Raw genomic sequence first — 18,745 nt, 5'->3', positions numbered from 1 at the left:
TAATAGAGACTCAGGGTGGGGGTACTGTCTTGATCATATAGTTGGGCCAGACAATTAGGACCCCACCGATACAACCTGAAAGAAAGAGAATGTGTGATAAGATTGGCTGAATGGATAAGAAAGGGAGGGAAGTGTGGGTTCGAGAGAAAGAGATAAACAGTAGTTTGAGGTGGCCCGAAATATGGAGGTTTCAGGAAGTGTGGTGATCGATTGGGGCATGGCCCTGCTCCCGAACGTCAGCTAACCAATTAACTCCCTTTCACTAGCTAGGGCCATGACACAAACAAGCTATAAAACAGTTAGTTGAACAGAGTGTTGGGAAAGAGTAGAAAGAGGGCGAAGGGGTATAGGGAAGGGGATGATGGTCAAGTTGATCAGGGCATCTAGAATTGATGGCTCAGAGAGTGGGGGTACCGTCTCGTGCGTATATTTAGGCCAGACAATTAGGACCCCAAAGTTGGGAAGAGCTGAGTTAATCGCAAGATTGGGATGTAGATGGCCTGATCATGAGGAGAGGATGCAGAGGCTAAATAGTTCAGGCATTCAATGGTTAAGGCAGGTGTGACGATCGCGACCCGAGTGAGACACAGGAGAGGGAGACAGCGTGACAGCAGTTTCTTGTTTTCGTAAGCCTTTATTAGTATGAATGTGTGAGAATGAGTAAGATGTGCAATCGGAGCCAGTGATTGTTCATAGAAGTTGATCCTTGAAAAGTGGGTTTAGAAACACACATGTAGACCTTAGGAAGGAACGACCGTCATAGGAAAAGTTGCTGCTTTTGACAGAATGTCTGATGCGAAGGATTTCCCTTGAGGAATATATCTGGATGGCATTGTTAAGGTGGCCTAGAAGTCCTTGTAGCTGACGCTTTGTACATTTTTGTAGCTTTGTAGCTTTGGAAAGAGAGTCTTAAAATCCTAGGGCTGTTTCTGCAATAGAATATGGCTTACAGTCAAGTAATTGCACCTTCCCAGAAGACTCGCCAGATTCTTGATGGATAGGCAAGTGGTGTATTGCATGGAGCATTCTGGGGCTCTGATGATACTGTTACTGGTTGGAATTTGAGTGTGATATATGGCTGATATGTATGACATAATAAGATTTGTTGAAGGGACCTTTTGTAAAACTAGCAGAACGTGCAGGTGTGAATGAGCCTGCAGTTAGACAAAGGACAGCCCAGATGTTTGAGGCTGTTACGTGCCGTCCTGCCTCTCTGGATTGGTCAGACTCTATGTCAATGATTTAAGGAAAGGTTAATGTTTACAGAGGGGGCATTTCTATCGCCATTTTGGAATAACTGGAGGGGATGGATCTGCAGCAGATAGCTGTAGTTTGCATGGAGAAGTGTTGAGGTTTAAGGGGGGTCTGCAAATTAGCATGCTGAAGCTGGATGTGAGGGGGCTCCACAAGTTCACATAAAGGGATGTTTAAAATGTGAATATCTGGCAGTAGAGTTGAGGGTTGAGAGTGCTCCTGTATGACTCTTGATTGGATTGCTGTAGACAACTTGCAGCTGAATTATTTTTTGAGCAAACTGTTGCTAGATGGTGAGATGACAGGGAATTGATGTGGGAGAAATGGTAAACAATTAAAGCCTGTACAATAAAACCTCTTAAATTCTAAGTTGCTATTGAGAATTATTAGAAACACGAGAGCTGTATTCCTGTAAATGGATGAAGGAAGGGTGGAAGAATGGATGTTGGGATGAAAGGATGTTTGTGTGTGGGGAGTGTTGCATGATGGCAGGATGAGAGGGTATTGATGGAGTGAGGGAGGGGAGAACGGATAGATCATTTTGGAAATGGAATTGAAGTCAGGTGATCGTTTGAGGCGTGGCCCTGCTCCCGAATGTCAGCTCACCAATTAACTCTCTTTGAATCCATAAACAACCAAACTGAAGGCTCAAGATTATCTAATTTCTCATTTTTCACTTGTTTTGCCCAGTTAAAAGTCTCCATAGGATTCTATTGGCCCCTCGAGTGGCTGTTACTATAAAATGCATTTTAATGTCATTTTTCTCCACCAGATGGCATCACAGACACTCAGACACATCACAGTGACTCAAATCCCAAGCCATCTGTTCATTTTTGATAAGACATTAAAAAAAAAATTTTTTTTTGGTGAAATAATGTAACAAAAAAAATGCTCATTAGCTTATATTTTCTTTAAAAAAATACATATATATATATATATATATATATATATATAAATGATCATTTATACAAGTTTATTACGTCTTGTCGATTTAAACATTCAAGCAATGTTACACCATTCAATTGCAAGAGGACACAACAGAGGTAACTTTAACCCTGAATTCAGTTTTATTTCACGTCTGCTTAAACTTAAATAGACAAATACACAAACAATTGTCAAAAAAAGCATGTCTTTGTCGAGTTTTCTTGTTTACACAGTTATGTCTCTATTGAATGTGAACAGTCAAGAAATAAACCTGAAGTGTAAAAGTGCAGGCAAACATTCTGAAGCCAATTTAGATGAGCTCAAAAACACAGCAAACCTTTACAGTACTGCAAAACTGTTATTTGTTAAATGCAATTGTTATATCTCTAATGGAAGCATGGAATGAAAACTACCATCGATATGACATGAAAATATCTTTAATTATGCAAATGAAACAATGAAATGCAGCAGCTGGTTAAAGTGAGTTGGTTACGCTGTAATATAACAGCATTTCTTCCAAAGATCTCTACGTGAAATGTCTGCACCAGATACTCCTCGCTTCTGGAAGCAAAGAACACAAAACAGACACGGAGTTCGCTGTCAAATCCAAACACTGTGTTGTTTAATGGTGATGATAAACCAACCTGCTAATAGCTGCACTGCTAGATATTGTGTGTGGCGCTGCATGTGTTCAACAACACGTCTCCTTTGGAAGAGTAAGCGCTCAGATCTTCCACTCTGTAAAGAGAATCAGGTCTGCAAACACACAAACACACACATGAGCTGACACACAGCACACACACTCACTGGAATAAACCAAGAGACCATGTAGACATAGGTTTATGAGGAGTTTTAAGCAAGTGGAGGCATAAACGTGAATAATGACCTCCTCAGATACAGGTTGGAGATGCAGCCCTTGAAGGTGTCTTTGCCCAGGATTACGCTGGAAGAATACGATCCAGATGAAGATCCTGTCACTAACTTGCCAAGATCATCTTCATTGATGCGAAATTCATTGCTAAAACAAAAAAGAGAACATCAGTATGAAAAAAATAAAATGAAAAATGCTTAATTACATGTGTTTTTGAAGTGCTCTATCCCTCAATTCAAAACAAAAGGGAGAAAAGAATAATTTGAGTAAATGTTATAAGATGCAAATTATATTTTTATAATCATATTAATAACTGCAATCAGGCAAAAACATAAGATAATTTTAAATGATCTGTCTTTCCAGGCAAATGAATCTTACTTTTGGCCCTGAATGAAAACAGTGAGATAATGCCATTTCCCATCCTGGTACTGCTTAGTAGATTTCCAGACGCTCTTCTGGAATCTGAGGAGCACATATCCGTTCTCCATGGACAGCTCCATGTCTTTATTCTGCCAAATACACAGTGATATATACAACAATAAAGCCACCAGTGAAATGTATTGGATTATGTAACTTAAAACTGTATATTAAATAGAAATCTCAATAAAATATACAGTATATTGTATATTTCTTACTGATTGTTATTCAAATGTGTCAAATGTTTACATTTCCTATAGATGACAAGTATTTCTTCAGCTGTGACAAATTTGAATGCATTTTCTTGGACTGAAATATATGGAGGGAATATGTATTTTTTTTAAATGCTTTAAAAAAGATTTCTATTTTTTAAATATATTTTCAAAAATACATTTTCTATTCCATATTTCCATTTTTTTTATTTATATTTAAAAAAAAATATTTGAGCAAATATACATTTCATGTATTTTTGTGTATGTATTTGTTTGTTGTTTTGCTCTCCTGAACATTTTCTTTTTCCCACAAACCACTAGAGCTCTTCGCAATGAGAGTTAGGGTCCTTGCACACCGAGTCTGAAATATTCATATCTGTTTTTCGTATTCGTCATCTTTCCTATCAAAATGCTTGCTATGGATGCGAAAACGCGGAAAATCTAACCTTGTCCGATTTAAAACATATTAATAATTATGATGGACAAAAGTGTTGGAGGCAACTTTCGGACTCTCTTTTTCGGATTTTCGGAGTGTGCAAAGGCCTTTAGACTTTATACATGCTTTTGACCATGTAGTGTATGTGACTGTGGAAGAGATACACACATTTTTGCTGTTCTGCAGCAGGATGCCGTCTGGTTCTGTACTCCTGAAGCCCAGAGAAAGACTGACGCTGTCTAAGTTGAAGTTTTCATAGAGTTTCTCCAGTGCACTGCCGAGGCTGAACTCCGCTTTCCTCAACATCTGGAAAATAGCATGATGGTTAGGTGCCTTTCTCTTGTTGTGAATGGTGAAGAAACCAAGCTAGCATATTACATGTACAAAGGACAATAGAAGCAAACAAAATCAACAAAAGAACTGTATAACATGGTTACATATGTTCTTGAAGATGGCTAAGGACTAAGCGTGTCATTAAATGTAAATCTGGATGATTGATTACCTGTAGCTCATTAGTGCAGCCTCTGCTGACTCCCACTTTCTCCAGGACGCTCGGGGTGATGCTGCCCGCTGTGCCAATCTTCACACAGCCTTTCAGAGCCGGGACACTGATGTTGTATCTAGAATAACACAACATCAGGAAACTTTAGAAAAGAGCTCCAGACGATAGAAACGATACGATAGAAGATGCAGCGCTGAATCTGACTATATCTGGTTCAGTGTCGCATTGTGAGTAGCTGTGTTTTTGACTCTGTTCCTGATTGTTTGGTATTGTATTTATACATTTTTAACCCAAATGTCCCAAGCTGATTGCAGAGTACATCACATTATATTATTGTAATATGCGAAACTGTTAGCCAATGATAGCAGTAGGCGTTTACTGCTACTATTAAAATTACAGGGATTTAAATTTGTGAGTAATCTACCTAGCTCTGTCTATTACTTCTAAATGATGATGTTTTTATGGTTTATCATTCTTGCTAATATTATAAGCAGACTTTAGAGAACATCTAAATGCTAATAAAGTGCAGTTCATGATCACTGCAAAGGGAAGACATTAAGACACGGACCTCTCACGCAAAGAGTTGGGAATCCCACCGACGTAGAAGTGCTTGAACATTTGTGGAATGACGTCCGTCCTTTTGATCTCCACGTTCCCTACTCGGACTTTAAACTCTCTTCCTGCAGTAATGAAAACTTTCACATCTGATCCCTGAAATGCAAAAGTCAGAGTGCGATTTATTTGTCACTGCTGTGACTTTGGACAACATCTTAAAGAAGAAAGTCATCTTGGCTCTTCCTTACCGGAGGAAGGCTTGCTTTCTCTTGACTGCTGACGGGCTCCAAAATATTCGTTTTGTCTTGGCCACGCAGAACAACGGAGCCATTCTCAAGAGAGATGCTGTAGAAAAAGTCCTGATAGGGCATGAAGAAAACAAGAATGAAAATCAAAAAAAAAAACTAAAATAACAATTACTTTTATGGAAAATTTGTATGAAAGACACATCAGGAAAGGTTCAGACTCTTACATCCCCCTCGTCTCCTAAATACAGCAGAAGAGCATCCTTAGCTCTCGTTTCCACTTTCTGATTGATCGACAGATAACTGGGGAATCTTTCAAGCAGGACTTTGGCGTAACCGGTGCCTTCATAGTATTCGGAGTCTGAGATCGACAGTGGGATTTGTCTGAGCAAAAAGAAACAGATTTTACTGAATGTGATGTTCAAAGAAACATCTACACACAAACCAACAGTGATTGTGAGTATATAATTACTTATAAGTACACCAACATATCTACAGTCACATGTTAAGAGCTTACCTCTTGCAAGGGGTTTCTAAGTTAATATCAACCGCGTTCTTAAAGTTGTACAGACTGATGAATTTGTCATTGAAGGTGGAAAACTCAATGCAGCCCTTGTATTTGCCGTAGTTGAGAGAGTCTGGTGGCTACAAAAGAGAGAAATGCTCTTTTTAAAAACTAATATGTATTTAAAAACGCACCAAGAATTAAAGAGCTCAGTTTTGAGTGTAACGCTTTGGGCAATTTACACGAGTCACGTAATCAGATTTCTTTTTGAAGCAACTAGTAGCAAGTATTGCATTAAATTGCATAAAAATCATGAATTTTAGTCAAGTTTTTGTTATTAAAAGCAAATAAGCAAACTCAGCTCAAACAGAAAGTAATGCAAAAGTAACGTAACACATTACTTTCCATAAAAAGTAACTACAGTAGTAATGTAATCAGTTATGTTTTATGGAGAAACACAAAATCGTATGCATTACTTTGAAAAGTAACTTTCCCAAAAAAATCCTATAGAATAAAAACATGCATATTTACAGTGAAGTCATCTGGATAGCCTCCGACATAGAAGACCACTTTGTCTGGGCTGAGGTCCAGCAGGTTTTGTGTCAGTTCACCTGAGTATTCCTTCAGCAGCGAAGGCTTCGGATTAGTTGACGTGAATTGATTTGTTTGACTGACTTGTGCATCTTGATAAATTCTAGATGACATATGAGAAAAAATAAAAATTGGTATATAAGATATAATTCAAGTACTAATTATATAATATAATACAACTATACTAATTTAGATGCACCATTGGCTCCAGCAAACAAAAGCCCCAAAAAGGGCAAAACATACTTTATTCCTTTAAATAGGAGCAAACTTTAACATGTTTAACAGCAGCTACTTGTGACAAGACAGTCTGCACAAACGCAGCTGTTTGCATATAAATTAATGCACAGATGATGGTTCCAAATTCAGCATTCATCAGACATTATACATTCAGCATATTACCAAGATTTCCATACTGGAAATGCAAAGACAATAATGCATAGGTAAAACCTTGCAGATGCTTTTGGAGATACTAACAGATACATTTACTGTACATTCAGAATATAAAATACATTGCATTTGTTTTTGTTTTTTCAAATGATTTGTAGTACATGTGTGGCAAAGTGGATGCAATAATACAGCAGCAACTCCACTTTTACTGCATCTAAATAATCAGACTTACTATGCAATACTGAAAACAATAAAATAAAAAGAAATCCTTTTATTGACAGCAATAGCACACAGTTTTCAGGAAGTAATGTAGAAACACCGGAATTCAAACCAAACTGTTTCTGCCTAAAATAAACAATCTTAAAACGCCAGTGGTTTTTGTGATTGATGCATGCTACTATACCTGTAAAGGTCAATTTTGTCGAAGAAAGCCACTTCAGACGAGGACTTGGTGATGCTGGTCCCCTCGATATTGTACTCCTTTCCACTGAGCTTATAGATGACATGCAGGATGTTACTGCGAAGAGCCATGCCGATGTAGTCTCCGGAGGCCTGCGAGAAGATTTAACGAATGCATGCATGAGGCTCAAGCTAAAACCCTGATGTAGCCTGAAAAGATTTGAATGAACTGTAGTTGATGCACAGTAAAAAGCACACTCACGTCCTTGTTTCCGAGGTACATCACAAACAGATTGTCATCAGCTGTCTGCCGCCGCCGCCGGCCGCCCCCATCGATCCGATTGGGGGGTTGCTCGGGTCTCTGGAGCGACAGGGTGAGCGCGGTGTACGCCCGCAGGTCGTCCAAGTCCTGTGGAGGACGCAGCTCTACAAACCCTTTACCCGTGAATTTCATCGGCACAACAACCTGCACGAGATTGAAACATTAAGAGGAGAACTACACTCTCAGACAAGAAGGAACAAAAGCTGTCACTGGGGCAGAATCTTTTCAAAAGGTTGACCTTTGTACATTATTAACCCCAAAAGGTGCAAATTTCTACCTTAAAGGTAGCTACTGACTTCCATAGTATAAAAAAAACTAGAAGTCAATGGGGACTGTTAACTGTTTGGTTACCAACATTCCTCAAAATATCTTCGTTCTCAACAGAAGAAAGGAATTTTTGAACAACTTAAGGATGTCTGTATGGAGATTAAACTCCATTTAAATTATTTTATATTAAATACATGCATTGATAGAGCAAACCATGCTTCACTTTTAAAAGGTATGTTGGTATACTAAGAGAAACCTGACCATTATTTCAATCCATGTGTCCTGTCACAGTCATTTCTACTCTAGTTGATTTTTCTCAATTCTAATGTGATGTCGCTTTACACTTCAGCAGTTACGCTTTATTTTCAATGTACTGTTGATTGAATTTATATAATCTATTAAATGAATAGCCTTACTCTGTTAGCAGCTTCTCGCGCTTGCTCGATCAGCTCCTTTATCTTTTTAATATTATCAGTCACGTTGTTCCCGGCGCTTAACTCAGAATTGATCTCTTCTATTTTATCCAGCAGGGATGGGATGGAGCCGCTCAGGTTTCTGACTGTCAGACGGAATGAGAAAATAATGCATGGGTTAAAGATGTACAGTAGATGATAAAGAAACAGATTAAAAACTATGGGTGCAGCGCTTACCGGTCATTTCCACATTATTGAGAGCACTGTCCATGTCAGGGAGAGTAGGAGTAATGGAGATATTGGTAACTTCTGCTTTGATGCTGTTTAGCTGGTCCATTGTGTCATTCGTGGAGCGAATGGCCGCCGCTGCCGTTTTCTTAGCCGCGTCGATAATCTTAGCAATATCATCTGTGATAGGACAGAATGAAAACATATATTCAAAGATATTCATGTCCCTGCTGAAAAACTGTCTTAAATGGAAAGTCCACCAAAAAAATTATTAAATAATTTTTATTTTTATTTATTATTAAATAATCACCAAAATCAGAAGTTTTGAATATATATTCTGAAGAATGTTGGAAATGAAACAGATGTAGCCATTAGGGGTGTAACGGTACGTGTATTCGTACCGGACCGTTTCGGTACAGGGCTTTCGGTACGGTGCACGTGTGTACCGAATGACCGAATGCAATATTTTGTTTGCGGAACATATACATTTTCGTGTTTCCAAACGAACATATTAAGTGGCGGCAGTCTCCGCATTCAGCGTAAATCCCGCCTGCAGCTGATTCTAAGGCCGGTGACACACTGGCTGTGTGGCGTGAGCGTGGCGTTTCTGCTGTTTGTCAGTTGCCTGACACCTGCTTCGCGTTTTCTGTGTCTGTACACACCAGAATGGTGTCTGGCGCGGCGCTGGCTACTGTAGGTGACATAGTGGTAGACCGCCGACAGACCAGGATCTTGTCTTCACGACAACAATATCTATACTTCATGTTGAGCATAAATATAAAGCCTGCTGATAAAGGACACCGTCAACAGTATTGATGCCAAAATAGACTATGTTTGACAGGTGCAATATACCAGTGTGTCACCGGCCTAAGGTTTTCAAAAGGCATCACGCGAATGTGAACATCACTACAACTAGGAAAAAAACGACCGTAATTCAGACGCAAAAAAATCACGTCGGCATTAAACAGACCTTTGCTCTTAATTCCGATCGGTCCAACGCAATAACGAAATCTGAGCAGGTCTAAAAACTGAAACTGTTGATGCTGCACTTTACACTTTGGAAAATGTATATATATTTGTTAAATATGAGCAGGCCTACAAGCTGGGATTGGTAATGCTGCACTGTCATCATAGTTATTTATTTATATTTTTCATTATATTTTATTATATGAAATTGGTTTGAGACTGAGAGTATTTTATTTAGTGGAGAACTTTGCAGCAGTACTTTATTTCCTATTCTTTTTTTATTTTATATATATTTTATTAAAAAGTATTTAAAAAAAAGTGTAAACAAATTGTTAAAAAAAAAGTTTATAGTAATAAACAACCTGCAGTTTAATGTTTGCATTTCTTTCCCTTACTGTACCGAAAATGAACCGAACCGTGACTTTAAAACCGAGGTACGTACCGAACCGTGATTTTTGCGTAACGTTACACCCCTAGTAGCCATTGACTTTAATAATATTGGGGGGGGGGGGGTTACTGTGGAAGTCAATGGCTACCAGCAAAAGTTTGATTACCAAAACTCCTCAAAATATCTTCTTTTGTGTTCAACTAGAGAAATAAACTCGAGCAGGTTTGGAACAACTTGAGAAGGAGTAAATGATGAGAGTTTTCATGTTCGGGTGAACTGTTTCTTTAAGACTAAGCAAGGGCTTGTAAATCAAACATGCCAGCACTTGTCATTTCATACAGCTTCTGTAAAGCAAACCTCTCTATGAACTGGTCTGTGTAAGGAATGGGATTGTTTTGTGGTCTCTTCACTCACCTCTCTGAATCCCCTTCAAACCCTCCTGAACCGCGAGCAGATCCTTTCCCAGTGCCTCCTTCTTCTTTTCTGCAGCTTGCAAGCGTTTCTTCTGATTTTTGAGGTCTTTAGTTGCTCCTGATGAAGACAGAATACAGTGTTTAAATGACACATGATTGATTAAATAAAAGCAGATTCAACATGTAGCTTGATCTTCACAGAGTTAGGTTTTTATTGAATTCACACATACCTTCAAGATCTTTAGTTGCAGTTTTGGCATCTTCAAGGAGGTTATTGCTATCGTTTTTCAGATTTGTTGCCCTGTTGATTAAGTCCCCTTCACTGACGTCCTGAAATAAAATTATTATAATAAAAATCCAAACACATATTTTTGGCATTGCGCATTGGGCCAAGAAAGTCCTTAAAAACTTTTTAAAACTGTTCCTCAGATGATGACCACATTATTTTATTTTATTAATTAAATATAAATTATTTTTTTTTTTTCAATTAATGAATGTACTGTTTTAGTTAATTTATTATTTAATAATATATATTTTTAGTGTATTTTATTGTACTAAACTATATTTATACAGTAGTTCTGATCCATTTAATATTTACTAACAACTTTTTAAGCATAGACCAAATAAAGTTTTCAATGTAAATTGTCTTAAATCTTGATAGTTTTGGAGCACAGACCTAAGTTTGATCTCTTTTGAAAGAAGCCACTGGCAACTCTATAAAAAAAAGTTATAGAAGTTTAATCTAATTCGTATGAAAAATTCACCCACACACACACACAAAACTATTTTCAAATATTATATGAAATAGTTTCCAAAACATGACAAAACAAGTCTAAAACTGCATGAAAATCTAAACAAATACAATACCAAATGTTAGCCCTAATTCATTGCCCATTCACTTCAGAATGATTTATCTCATTAACTGTTGCTTCATCACAACACATTCAACAAGTTCACAACACTTTCTCTCACTTTAACACTAATCTTTGTTTAATTATTTTAAACTTATTTTGGTGGATGTTTGGCTTGAAAAGCATGCTTGTGCTATATTTTTTGGCATCAAATGCAATGATATCCAGTCATTTTTAAGCACACAAATATTTAACAGGGCCGCTGTATGCATCCTAACTTTGACATGAATGTCTCCTACATTGAGTGCTTTGTCAGCCGCCTCTTTGGCCCTCTTCGCCATCTCCTCTGCAGCGTTGACAGCGTCGGTGATGTTTTTGTATGCCTCTATCCCAGAGAGAGCGGTCTGCACACCAGAGCGCCCACTCACATTCTGTACAGCCCTGTCCAGGACAAAAACAGCACTTACATGCCATATATCAACAATATATCAGCAGATTCTCATCCCTCTGGGGGATGAAATTTGTATGAACCAATGCAACTGGAATTATATTGAGATGACAATCGAAGTGAAAGCGACACAAGTGTGACACAAGTGTAATGAAGTCTCTTACTCTTGCAGCTCTTTGGCCAGTTTGTGCATGTTTTCTGCATGTTCTTCTGCCTGTTTCACGATCTTCTCTTTGGCTGCTGCTTGTGAGAGGATTTGGACTCTCTCCTCGAGTTCAGTCTTTGATCTGTTGAGCTGCGCCGCGAGCTGTTTGTATTCCTGTGGGATCATGAGAGGGTTTGTCACCAGCGAAATCACTAAAACTGTAGCTGATCATACACATGACCCGTGCACAGTCAAGCAAATTCATGCATGAATGATACAATAGTATTAAATGTAAATATTGCACGAATAAAAAATAAGGTTGTTCAAATCTCATGAGGAAATGCCTGGAATGTTGGAATGTCTATAATACCATGAATGTTTACAGAAATGGAATGAAATAACATTTACAAAATGTACCGTCTAAGTGTTTCTGAATGCTCACCGTTCTGCTGTCATTGAACATATTCAGAGCGTCTTCAGTGTCCTTCAGATGTTTCACTGCAAGAGCGATCTGATCCTGTACGAGGTCTCTCTCACGCTCCAGATCCTTCACTCGCTTCTGAAAGATCAAACCCTAATGTATTCTCTCTTGACAGCGTGTGTTTTTGAGTTTCGAGGATTGTGAGGTTCTTGATTCTCACCAGAATGTCTCTGAGGCCTTCGGCGTTGATGTCGTTCTGATTGCTGGCATTCTTCAGCGTATCTCCAGCCTGTTTGAGCAAATCCTCCAACGCTTTGAATTTGGCCTCATAGCTGCTCAGCAGGCTGTCCACACGCTTCGATGCCGCCTCATTCTCATCGCACTGCTTTGTGATGTTTTTAACATTCTCCAGAACTGCAATGGAAACCACACATTAATACAACAGCTGGCAGTCACTGTCAATACAGATCAGCAGCTGAGACATGCACAGGATGAATCCACAGTAAATGTACATTTGTTAGCTTCAGCTTGCTCTGTCTTAGCTGCGTCGTTCTGCGGCGTGAAGCTTCTCTTCTCCATCTCCTTCACCATGCTCTGAGCCTGCTCCAGGAGTTTGGCTAAATCAGCGTGAGGCAGAGTGGATCCACTGCTCTCTGAGTCCATCAGCTGCTTCAGGAGCTCTGAGGAACCAATCACGTACACACATGTGACCCTGGAGCACAGAACCAGTCATAAGGGTCCATGTTTCGAAATTGAGATTTATATATCATCTGAACGCTGAATAAATCATCTCTCCATTGATTTCTGGTTTGTTAGGAGAACAATATGTCTCTGAGATACAACTATTTGAAAATCTGGAATCTGATGGAGCAAAACAATCTAAATATTGAGAAAATCATCTTTAAAGTTGTCCAAGTGAAGTTCTTAGCAATGCATATTACTAATCAAACATTACGTTTGGATATATATATATATATATATACAGTAGGAAATTTACTAAATATCTTTATAGAACATGATCTTTACTTAATATCCAAATGATTTTTGGCATGAAAGAAAATTAGATTTTGATCCATACAATGTATTGCTGGCTATTTCTACAAATATACCCCAGAGACTTAAGACTGCTTTTGCTTTCTGCTTTTGCTAAAAAGACTATATTAGCCTACTATAAATGTAGTGTGGGTGTTTAACCAGCATAATGTGTTCAAAATTGGTACACTATTTCTGTACTATGGGTCCATTTGGACCCGAAAAATCAATATTTTATAAAACATTCATGACGTAATACTATAGAAAAAAAATAATAATTGCTTTAAAAAATAGTAAATGCAGTAATAACATGGTAATAACATAGTAACATTCAAATCTTTTAAATATTTTCACATTTTTCAAATTCATGAATTCATGAGAATATCAATGAGAAGTTGCTTATTAATGAGTGAATGTTATGCGTTGTGAATGTTTGATTGATTACCATGTTATTACTACATTTATAAATTTTTATGTACTAAAAAAAAAGTAGAACTTTAAAATTAAACCACAGTTAACGCCACTGGAACAAATATAAGTTAATTAAATTCCTCTGAATTTATAACTCATGATTGCTCAAAAACAACAAATTTATAAAAGTCCTACATATTTTAAAAAAAAAACAACAACAATACATACAAATACAAATACAAATACATACAAGTGCAATAAATACAAAAAAAAAATCTACAAAAAAATTTATATAATAAGTTGTATGTATTAAATGATTTAACTTGACTAAATTATTACTTTCAGATTAAAAACAAGTGTTTAATTTGTTATGCTACAATGGCTCATCAATAGGCATCAAAAGATTCAGTTAAAAAAACATCTACAAAACACATCTGCTTTCATATACCACACAGAATTAGAGGAAATGTATATTATTAAAGAAAATCTGCTCTGTGTTCTTACCTTGTATTTTTCTGAGGAGGTTCTGTGTCTCGGTGTCCAGATCTTTTGCTCTTTGGTGGCTGTTTTCAGCGTTAGAAAGAGCCTTCTGTGCATCCTCAGATTGCTTTCTGGCCTGGACATAAAACGGTGGATGAGTTATTTGATACACAGCAGCAAATATCCCATACAAAAAAGAGAATAAATATATATATATATATATATATATATATATATATATATATATATATATATATATATATATATATATATATATATATATATATATTTGTCCAAAATGTATTTTAAATATATGCTAAATATGTTGTAAACTTTGAAGCTCAATGAACTATATTTTTATTTAATATATTTAATTTCAACATATACAAAAAAAAAAAAAAAAGAAGAATAATATAATAATATTATATATAATTAATAATAATTTAAAATGCAAAAAAAAAAAAATGCTTTAAAAAATTAACATTTTCCCCCGAGGGAAAAGTAAAAATTTATATAAATCTATTTTTACACATTTAAACAAATACAGTTTGTGGTCCTTTTTTGTATATTAAGAAATTACATAGATTATAGATATTTTCTTTCTTGCTCATTCTATATGAAACCTGCATATTTTGCATCAGAAAACACATCTAGTACCTGTTCTTTCAGCTTGTCCATATCGTTGGTCACACTAATAACATCTTGCTCCAGCTGGTTAATTTTAGGCACCTGGCTGTCGACGGTGAAGCTGAACGTGTTCACCAGATCCTGGAAGAAAACCATCACGGATATAAAGAGCTGAAGGAGATGTGTTCATGTGTGTTCTTCGAAACATTGGATGTCAGCACTGACAAAACAGACACTTGGCCATATGATATGATATTTTAAACTACATTCTTATTTCATGCAACAGCAAGGAAAGTGTGTGTGTGACAGACCCTTAAACTGTACATGATCACACTTGTTTTATGTGCAGTAATAACTTTTGACTTGATATAACAATGTCATGTGACTACATTATGTGGATTGTGCCCCTGGTGGAGGAATAAGAAAGAAGGAAAGGAGATGAAGGAATACCCTTGTGGTAGTAATGGCTTCTTCAAGCTTCCTCAGATGCTCTTTAGATGAAGGTCTGAGAGAGTCGAAATCCAGCTGATCTTTAATTCTTCTGAGCTCAGAATCAAACTTTTCCAGATCATTCAGCAGTGTCTGTGCACAGTTATCACACTCTGAAAAAAAAATCACACACACACACACCGTTACAAAATAACAAGATAATAAAATAATGAAAACAATCAAAGCCAGTGGTTTGTGAGATGCTAATGACATCCTCTACCTTCACAACGCTCTTCTGTGTTTGTGTCCTGGAGCTCCAGAGAGTTCCTGCACACTACATCGTGAATGAAAATATTCTCTGATTATTATGCAACTGATTATTTCAACCCTATTATAATTTCAATATCAATAAAAATCTACTCATTAATACATTACGAATCTACCGCAGACAAACATAGCTTTACATTTGCAAAGAGAGAGAGAGAGAGAGAGAGAGAGAGAGAGAGAGAGAGAGAGAGAAATAGTTTATGGGTGAATTTCACATAGAAGATGTTCAGGTCTTATTTGATATTTACTATAAGAAATAAAATGCTACTTAAAGAATCAAAATATTTATTTATGTCTATTTTTCTATTTATTTGCATTAGGACATAGAGATCTCCAACCAAATGTTTTTTTTTTTTTTGTTTTTTTTTTTGGATTGCCATTAATTTATTCTGGTTTAAATGCTAATTAAAAGTAACTATTATTGTAATAACAATACTTGTTAGGAATTCTAAAAAAACTTAAAAAGTAAGAACTTAAAAGTAAAACATCCATATGCATTATGATGTTTTTGAATATTTTTGCAGTGGTATTGAGAAATAGTTTGTGTTGGGGGTTAGAATTGAATGTAATTGTGCTATTTTTGCTTATATTCACACACACACACACACACACCTCCAGTCTTAGAGTCACACAGGTTTCCAGGACAGCTGCACAGACGACAGCGTCCACCGGAGACCAGAGGATCGCCGTAATATCCCGGAGCACATCTGAGGAGACATGAGCACAGACAGATTCATCTCTGCAGCACACAGATGCAGCGCTCCCAGTCAATCCTTTCTTTCAATCCGCACAGGTTGTGTATTTCATTTAGGAGCTGATCGATCACAAGCTTCAGTGATCTGACATCATGTACTTTCAACATTTTCACTGTTTGTGGATCATTTTGGTCACATCCAGCTTGAGTAGAAAAACCATGCTGATTGACCAATACCTGATAAGCATGAACCAGCCTGGACAAGCACAGAAATGCATGCTGGTTTAAGCTTGTCTTTTCAGCTTGGATGTGATTTGTACATACTGCAGAGAGCAGGGAAGTGAATCACTCACCGCTCACATCTTTCGCCGGTGTAACCGTCTTTACACAGACACAGAAGTCTGCCATCGGTTTGAGTGCAGCCCAGAGCAAAACTGCAGAAAGAGACATAAACGACATAAATCTACTGTTATTTACATTTCAATAAATAGTGGGCACAATATATCACCGTACTTCCTCAGCTGATCGATTACACTAAGAATTGCAAACATGTTTTCTGAAATGCTATGTCTAAATATGCAAACGAGGCATTATCCTGTTAAACAAATATTAATTATTAGAGTTTTAATAATTAATCCAGGGATTTTGGATTTCTCCTTTTATCACTCCATAAATCCCTCTCACACACACATATACACACAAACACACATTTTTTAAAGGTGAATGCTATATGAACAACCCCCTCAGTAAAACCCTTAAGAATGTCACTTCTGCTCACAAAGGCTGCATTTGTTTGATCAAAACTTTTCTGTTTTCTGTGTGAATCTCTGATAAAATGTAATCAGAAATCACGAAAATATGATGATTTACTGCTCAATATTTGTGATGATGAATATTTTTTGTGGCTGTAACTGAAATCTACAGATGCATATAGATAAAGTGCAATAAAATAAGCACATAAAAGTGTATTTTGGATGTTTTCTGTCCACTAATCTGTAACAACATGAAAAGGCAAAAAGCCAAAAAAATGTAAAACATCAATGTTTTTGGCTGCAGTGTTTCTGTCAGTGCTGTGTGCATCACAGATGGGACTCTTACTTGTTTGCATGGTTGCTGAAAGGACATGGGCACGTGCTGCATCTCCTCTGAGCAGCGTCTGAGTAATATCCATCTCTGCAGCGCTCACAGTGATCTCCTGCTGTATTATCACTGCACTTCTGTCACACAGAGCACTCGTGTTAACAAACACAGGAGACAAATCCATGGAGCAACACTGAAGACAGAGCACATTATTACCAGACATCGGCCGGTGTTCTCCTCACACTCAGCAGAGAAACCGTTACAGGAGCAGCGAACACAACGAGCAATCAGACCACTTCTGTCCAGATAGAAACCAGCAGCACATCTCTGAGGAGAGAGAGGGTGGGGGTTACAGAAAGATATGAAAAACTGGTTACTGGTAAACAAAACAAACAACCACCACAAATCATCAAATGATGAAGATTAAGTATTTGGACATGTCCAATACAGTGTAATGTGAGTATTAGTGAGATAATGAGATTTTTGTATGAAGTTTTGAGAAGTTGTATGTATGTACTCTGTAAAGATGTATGAACTCTATGTAAAGAACTCTGTTCAAAATTAAAAGCACCCAGACAAAGATTAACTTACAAAAGTGGAAAAAAAATAAGTTACTCATCAAATTAAATCACAGTTCCCAATGCCAGGCTATCACATATTGGGTAATAATCTCAATAGAAAAAATAAATGTCATATGAGCATATCTAACTGAATAACATAGCATACAGTTTAAGTCACGACTTTGATACTCAAGTGTTTTAAATAAAAGACATCTATAGCCTATTTAAAATGTAGTTTCTTTTTTTCATTTTAATTAGTTTTTTTTTGTTAATCTAAAATCAAAACGAGTGTCTATATTGACGTCTCAACAAGTAAAAAAACACTTATAATATTTTACAATGTCTAAAATATGTGAAAGGTTATTTTTCGAATTTGTAAAAAAAAGAAAATAAATTGAAGTAACATTGTTTTACTTTTTTGTAATGGTTTATGAGATTTACTAGCCATTTTTGTGTGAAAACTGGTACTACACTATTTTTTTCCCAGTGTTCTTACACTTCATACCTCTGTATACAGTATATAGAAATGAAACAAATCGGTTTATAGCAATTATGAAAGCTGAATGAAAATATAGACAAAATGCATTTCATTTAGGCTAATAACCTGTTTTTATTCACACAGATACATCAGATCTGTCTCTGTACCTGTGGGTCGTCCACCGATGGAAACATGACGCGCTGAGCGTCGTTCACCACGGGATACTGAACTCTCTGCGTCCACTCTGCGTGCTCTCTTCTGTTCTCGGGTCTGGGTCCTCCATAAACCAGTCCCAGCAGGGCCCCGAGCGCGAGGGTCCTCAGCGTCCCGCTTCTGCACGCGACTGATCCTGACATTCCGTGAAATAACTCGCGTCGCGCTCAGGTGCGCTTTTAAAGACGGAAAGAAACGCCCCAGACGCGCGCTCACGCGTCAATCCTCAGATGGGCCATTTGAAAATCTGGAGT

At 37.2% G+C, this 18,745-nt stretch overlaps 1 protein-coding gene across 1 annotated transcript; it reads right to left on the bottom strand.

Annotated features, from left to right (window-relative positions):
- Positions 1 to 2,298: 2,298 nt before the first annotated feature.
- si:ch211-241e1.3 (laminin subunit alpha-3) lies at positions 2,299 to 18,649 on the bottom strand. Its single transcript, XM_059502560.1, has 31 exons — positions 18,446 to 18,649; positions 17,457 to 17,567; positions 17,259 to 17,377; positions 16,514 to 16,594; positions 16,079 to 16,173; positions 15,420 to 15,473; positions 15,161 to 15,312; positions 14,741 to 14,851; positions 14,108 to 14,219; positions 12,673 to 12,840; positions 12,381 to 12,574; positions 12,182 to 12,298; positions 11,759 to 11,913; positions 11,446 to 11,587; positions 10,526 to 10,625; positions 10,297 to 10,413; positions 8,538 to 8,708; positions 8,304 to 8,446; positions 7,561 to 7,764; positions 7,303 to 7,451; positions 6,453 to 6,615; positions 5,934 to 6,061; positions 5,644 to 5,800; positions 5,420 to 5,530; positions 5,185 to 5,327; positions 4,617 to 4,734; positions 4,283 to 4,420; positions 3,428 to 3,558; positions 3,065 to 3,196; positions 2,823 to 2,934; positions 2,299 to 2,739 (listed from the first exon to the last, which is right to left on the bottom strand). The coding sequence occupies exons 1-30, from the start codon at positions 18,632 to 18,634 to the stop codon at positions 2,841 to 2,843; spliced, it is 3,999 nt and encodes a 1,332-aa protein (XP_059358543.1). The 5' UTR covers positions 18,635 to 18,649; the 3' UTR covers positions 2,299 to 2,739; positions 2,823 to 2,840.
- Positions 18,650 to 18,745: the final 96 nt, after the last annotated feature.

This window comes from Carassius carassius, chromosome 20 (assembly GCF_963082965.1).
Source record: "Carassius carassius chromosome 20, fCarCar2.1, whole genome shotgun sequence".
Classification (NCBI taxonomy): domain Eukaryota; kingdom Metazoa; phylum Chordata; class Actinopteri; order Cypriniformes; family Cyprinidae; genus Carassius; species Carassius carassius.
This window is presented reverse-complemented; position numbering and strand designations above follow the sequence as displayed.

What these genes read in the sequence shown, in the direction of transcription:
- si:ch211-241e1.3 (XM_059502560.1), bottom strand. Translation starts at nt 18,634, where the DNA reads ATGTCAGGATCAGTCGCGTGCAGAAGCGGGACGCTGAGGACCCTCGCG. An exon ending in CACAGAAGAGCGTTGTGAAG is followed by an intron (nt 15,313 to 15,419) that starts GTAGAGGATGTC and finishes TTTTTTTTTCAG; the next exon opens with AGTGTGATAACTGTGCACAG. An exon ending in CGGCTGACAAAGCACTCAAT is followed by an intron (nt 10,626 to 11,445) that starts GTAGGAGACATT and finishes ATTTTATTTCAG; the next exon opens with GACGTCAGTGAAGGGGACTT.